Genomic DNA, 6,378 nt, shown 5'->3' on the forward strand with positions numbered 1-6,378 from the left:
CCGCCTTTGTCGAATCACGCAGAGTGTTTGTGTGGGTATGCGCAACGTATGTGTCTTGCATCGAGAAAGGGGCTTTGGGTTCCAGGCTGCACGGATAATTTGCACGATGCTAAGCAGGGAAGATAGCCAGCTCTCGTCCGCATCAAATCGTAGCCACTTTCCCGAGATGGCTTTGTCTAGCTTTCTAGCATCTGCGATCCTTCCCGTCCCCGTCCTCTGGAACAGGAAATCTTACAAAACTTGTTTAGTCTGGAACTTCGCATGCACAAGCCACAAGAAGCCATACCCCTAGGTCTTAGCCAATTCATCCTATGTTTGTTGCCTTTACGGAGTATCACGCTGAGACAGCCTGCTAAACGAGCAACCTCGTGCCCCGGCCCGTTCTGAATACTACGTAAATGCAATCTTGAAGTATTAGAAATGGCGACCCGACAGATGCAAGCTCTTTCCAAGCTCGAGCCTTTTGAGAATATTATCAGAAACCCCCACGGCGGGTACCTGCAGATACGGGACCGATATGCTTCCCCTTCCGGTACTCTTGGGTCCAATACCATGGATGAGAGAACTAGCAGTCTTTCTGCTTCACTGCTAGGTATCATCTGCAAGCAGTTATGGCAGAGGTAACTCTGGAGTGTGATGGACCGGATGGTATGAGTGCTACTGAGTCTACTGCGGCGCATCCAGAATGTTTCAACTGAACAAAGACACGGAAGAAGGAAGAGGAACGGGGCTGTTCGGATCCGGCTTGCGCAGCCCAGCGACCGCCATGCAGATTTGAGATTTGAGGTCTTAGCAAGGGGTCATCTAGGTCTTGGAAATGTGGGCTCTGATAACTTGACGCTGGCCAGTGACCAGGGGTCATACTACTACCATGGTACTCCTAGCAGCAGGCGGTGATATTGGGAACGTGACGAACGACTGACGAACGACGTTGGAGCCCTGGTGCCAAGAGCGACTACCAGCGTACTATTTAGTGGTGGAGAAAAAGGAGAGCGGATCCAGGCCGGCGCTAAAAGCCACACAACTTCCCCAGTCGCTTGGTCCAGCCAATCCACCGGCCTCCTTTCCGCAATACGAGGGCCTGAAATGATAATGCGCTCCTCCTGACCTCCACATTGGGCCCATCGCTGATATGGCAAAGCGAGGTGCTGTCTTTCAATTGTCGATCTGTGACCTCGCTGTACGGAGTAGAGCCCAGACATTCGAGCAGGGGATGAGCCCAGACTCGAGCAATTGCAATCTTGTGACCCTCGCAGTCCTATATCATCCCCTTCGCCCTTCCTTGGCTCATCTATTCGTTTAATACGGTTCTGGTCCAATTCTCACACTCCTTCAAACTTGGCTGTCCTTCTCCTGCCGTCGCATTCTCTGCGGGCAATTGTCACTCGTTCCAGTAACTCTCTAATTTTCAGACCTCTTCCGTTATGGCCTCGTTTTTCTCACGTGCCATGTCACTCGTTTTCCTTACATTCTTGTTTAATATTGCTTTTTTCTCTTCCCACGTTGCTGCGTTGGGCAAGACTGACACCATCACTTGGGGTGGTGATGTCTCCCGTGCAGGATATCAAAATAATCATAATATGGACCCGGCGATTGTGGGGAGCTCACAGTTCGGGCTCCTCTACAGAACACGACTCCCTGGTGCCTACAACGGAGCAGCCGAGCAGATCTACTCTCAGCCCCTCGTGTACACGTCGAGTGACGGCGTCCAGTATGTCTTCGTTGCCACCACCCAGAACAACGTGTACAAGATCAACGCGAAAACCGGCGTAATTGTCCTGCAACGAAATCTTCATGTCCCCTTCCTCACTGCCGATCTGGACGGCTGTGTCGATATTAATCCTCTGATTGGTGTCACCGCCACCGGGGTTATCGATCCAGCCACAGATGTCTGGTACTTGACAGCGAAGACGTATGTTGACCAAAGCCCCACTGGAGCCAAGGGAAGACCAAACGGACGCTACTACATCCATGCCATCGATACCAATACGCTGGCTGAGAAGCCAAACTTCCCTGTCGACCTCGAGGGCATGGTTGCAAGAAACAACCCTGTACGCTCCTTCAATGGAGGTATTCACCACCAACGACCTGCTCTGCTCCAGGCAGGGCAATACATCTATGCTGGCTTTGCCAGTCATTGTGTGCAATACAACTTCACTGGTTGGATTGTCGGATGGGACAAGACCAGTGGTGCTCTGGTGGAAAGGTTTGCAACGGAAGGAGGTAAGATTGCCTATCCTTGAATTGTGAATCAATACTGAGCTGGAACTAGCTGGGGTCGGGCCTACTGTTCCGGGGGCTGGCGTGTGGATGTCAGGTGGTGGTCTAGCATCAGACGGCAAGGGATCCATGTTCTTTGCAACCGGCAACGGTTACGCTTCGCAGCTCTCTAATGTTCCCGTCTCTGGTCGCAATCCTCCTACGGCGCTTGAAGAAGCAGCGGTCCATATGACCATCAACGGCGATGGTTCGCTGACTGTGGTCGACTTTTTCATGCCATGGGAAAAGCAAGCTCTGGATGGAGCAGACAAAGATCTGGGCACCTCTCCCCTCGAGATTCTTCCGAGCCAGTTTTCATGTGGTGTTTATCAACGCATTGGAGTCATTACAGGCAAGAGCGGAAAAACCTACTGGATCAATCTCGACGACATGGGCGGCTACCAGAACGGACCCGACAAGCTCGACGATGTCATCCAAGTCTTCCAAAATGAGAACTCCGTCTATGCCGGTGCCGGGGTGTACCCTCTCGAAGGTGGCTACATCTATATCAACGTCATCCAGTATAAGACCCATGTCTTCAAGTTTTCTTGCAGCAACGGAATCCCATCCTTCACCCAGGTCGCCGACTCGCCGGAGAAAAATGCCTACATCCTCGGTGTGGGACACGGAACAGTCACGTCGCTTGATGACCAACCAGGCACCGGGCTGGTGTGGACTTCGGATGTGGAAGGGGCAAATCTCCGCATTTACGACGCCGTCCCGCAGCAAGGCGTCTTGCGCTTGATCAACTCATTCGTGACTCCCGGAGTGACCAAGTTTACCCGCCCCGTCTTCGGTGATGGCATTGCCTACCAAGGCACGACGCAGGGCTATCTATATGCATACGGCGCGCCAGTCAACCTGCCTCTTGAGTGTAGTGGTCCTTATGATTTTGGTGTCGCCAGCCTGAACACAACATCCGCCACCCGCGCTGTCCAGTGTCAAGCCAAGACCGCGCTCACCGTCAGTGCCATCGCTCTTTCGGGAAACAACAACTTCGTGCTCAGTGGGCTGCCAACGCTTCCACTACAAGTTGCCGCCGGCACCAACTTCACCTTCAATGCCGCTTTTGCCCCGAAACAGATTGGTTCCCTCCAGTCGGATGTGGTTGTCAACACAACCCAAGCTGCGGCAGGTTATTCCATCAACACGGCTATTCGTCTGAAGGGCGTTGCCGAAAGCACGGCTCCGGTGCTGTCCATCACTCCGAATGTGCTTAGCTTTGATGGGACTATCGTTGGACAGAGCGTTGGTGGTGTCAATAAAACCGTCATCTGGTCCAACCTGGGCAACGGCCCTTTGACGGTGAGTGGCATTCAATACTCCCTCGTCAGCGAAACTGGCCCATGGGTGGCACCGAACTCTACCGGAGATGGCAAGACGGTCATTAGTGCCTTCACCATCTTCGGCGAGCCTTCAAGCATTGCCGGGAAAACTGATACTCCTGTCACGGTAAACTTCAACCCTCCAACCAGTGGGGGATATGCCGTCTACATGAAGGTGTCCTCCGATGGTGGAAGCAAGGTCTACGATATCATCGGTACCGGTGCTGACTACCCAATGGCCTTACTCGAATTCGAGAAGCCTGACGGCTCTGGTTGGGTCGAATATGACAATAGCACCGCGTTCACATTTGGCAGCGTCACTCAGAACACCGTCCGATACCTGAAGATGCGCTTGAGCAATGTCGGCACCGGCAATGCTGCGAGGCTTAGTGTCACTGTCAGCAAACCACCATTTGGCGTGCCAGGCATCATTGGGGCCAACAATCAGATGGATTTGGGTGAGGGCTCCACCATCGGGCCTGGCCAAAGTGCCATTGCAACACTCTATTGTGCGCCACCCAAGAGTCAGGTCAATGTTGATGCCTACAATGGTACTGCCGAGTGGACCATGAATCTGGGAGACCCGGCGTTTGGAAAGCAGGTTATCAAGTTTTTCTGCAATGCCGTCTCCGAGCAATATCCGCCCTTGGACAGTGCGCAACAAGGCCTTTATCGTTACTATGGCTGCTTCAAAGAGAACAATCCTGGCCGCCAGTTGCAGACACAGATATATGGCTCCCCAGACAACACGAACGGAAAATGCATGGCAGCTTGCTCGGCCGCAGGGTACATCTTCGCTGCGACACAGTATAACTCGGAATGTTGGTGTGGCAATTATCGGCCCAAGCAGCTTGTCGACGAGAAGAACTGCAACTTTGCATGCTCGGGGAAGGTCACCGAGGTCTGCGGTGGTAACGGTATCACTGAAGATGGCTCTTTTCTGTCTCTTTTTGGTGACCGAACCCGCTTCGACGGCAACCTTACCAAGGACGTTGGACCGTTTGTCAATCCAGGCGTGCTTGGCTTCACAAGTCAGGGTTGTTATACCGAGGCGACAACTGGGAGAGCTCTCGCAAGAGGTGTAAACCCAGTCCCCGTTACGATTGCTGGTTGTATTTCTGCCTGCAAGAGTGGTGGAGACTCGCTGGCTGGTATGGAGTATGGGGGCGAATGCGTAAGTTCTGGCCGCATCAAGAATCAAGAATGAAGACATCCGCTAACAATTGCTGCAGTACTGTGGTAATAGCCTAGCAGCTGGCTCGGTTCCAGCCCCTGCTGGTGACTGCAACATGGTCTGTCGTGATAATGGAACCGAATTCTGTGGTGGTGGTAGTCGTCTCAACATATACAAGTTGGACACTTCTGCATCGGACCCCGTTAACGGAACTGGAACATCTTCCAGTCCCACGCCGACTCCGACGGGACCTACCATTAGAAGGAACGCTGGTAATTTTACTTACCAAATGTGTGCCACAGAAGTGCCTGGTCGTGCGTTGAATGGGAAAGCTGTCGCTTCAGATGACATGACTGTTGCGCGTTGTGCTGGCAATTGTACAGACTACACGTATATGGCTGTTGAATATGCGAGAGGTAAAGTAACATCAAGCTGTCCATTGACTTGGTGCTGACATTTCCCTAGAATGTTTCTGCGGCAATACGCTGGCGGCTGGATCTGTTGCTGCTACTGACGGTAGGTGTAATATGGTGTGTGCCGGCAACACAACCGAGTACTGTGGTGGTCCCAATGGTCTCTCTCTTTACAAATATGAGGCACCGCTAGCCAGTATCGTCAACTCTTCTACCTTCTCCGAGAACTCCACCGTGTCAAGTACGATGTCAGCAACATCCTCTACATCTTCCCCATCGTCTTCCACCTCCTCAACCAACTCAACATCCTGGACCTACTCGGGCTGCGCCAACGAGACCACCGGCCGTGCCCTCTCCGGCGCTTCCACCGCCTCCGCCGACATGACCCCTCAAAAATGTCAAACCTTCTGCCTCTCCAAGAACCTTCCGATGGCTGGACTCGAATACTCCACCGAATGCTTCTGCGGCACCGACCTGGGCCCGGGCTCCACCTACAACCAAACGGGCTGTTCCATGCCCTGCGGCGGAGACAAGACGCAAACCTGCGGCGGGCCGAACCGTCTCGACGTGTACGAGTACCCGGGATACGTCAAGCCTTCGCACCCGAGGAAGGTCGGCCTGTACGACTTTCTGGGCTGTTATGCCGAGCCAGCTACGGGCGGGCGAGCGCTGAGCGGGTACAGCTTCGTCAACGCCACGGACATGAGCGCCGAGTTCTGCGTGAGTGGCTGCGCGGCCAGGAACTACACGTATGCCGGAGCGGAATATGCGAAGGAGTGCTGGTGCGGGAACGAGCTGAAGAGCTCGGCGACGCTGTTGGAGGAGCAGAAATGCGATATGCTCTGTGCCGGCAATCGGAACGAGTACTGTGGCGCTGGCAGCAGGCTCAGTGTTTGGAAGAGTAGATGAGGTCGGAGGCAATGAGTAATGAAGAGTAGGAATACGGAGTAGAGGGGGACAAGAAAAGGAGAGTTGAGGTGATTTGGATATGAAGGAGGGCAAGATTTGAAATCATCGTTCTTCTTCTAGCCGCTCTCTTCCCCCCCACCCCGCAACTTCGGGGATGAACATATATCTACTCCGACATAGGGTTATCAGCCCATCTAACTTGGACAAAGAGTAATTCATGGAAACATCGCACTTGGATATCTTCTTACCTGCGCTCCAACATTGAATTTTTTTCTTCTTCTTCTTCTCTATTTCAGAA

General features: G+C 53.1%; 1 protein-coding gene across 1 annotated transcript; it reads left to right on the forward strand.

Annotated features, from left to right (window-relative positions):
* Positions 1-1,424: 1,424 nt before the first annotated feature.
* On the forward strand, positions 1,425-6,080 carry EPUS_02114 (uncharacterized protein; the record flags this gene model as incomplete). The annotated part of the gene is made up of 4 exons (XM_007803881.1): positions 1,425-2,223; positions 2,273-4,758; positions 4,817-5,174; positions 5,224-6,080. 4 exons carry the CDS (start codon positions 1,425-1,427, stop codon positions 6,078-6,080), a joined length of 4,500 nt encoding a protein of 1,499 aa, XP_007802072.1.
* Between the last annotated feature and the right edge of the window lie 298 nt (positions 6,081-6,378).

This window comes from Endocarpon pusillum (assembly GCF_000464535.1).
Source record: "Endocarpon pusillum Z07020 unplaced genomic scaffold scaffold2749, whole genome shotgun sequence".
NCBI classification, from domain to species: Eukaryota; Fungi; Ascomycota; class Eurotiomycetes; order Verrucariales; family Verrucariaceae; genus Endocarpon; species Endocarpon pusillum.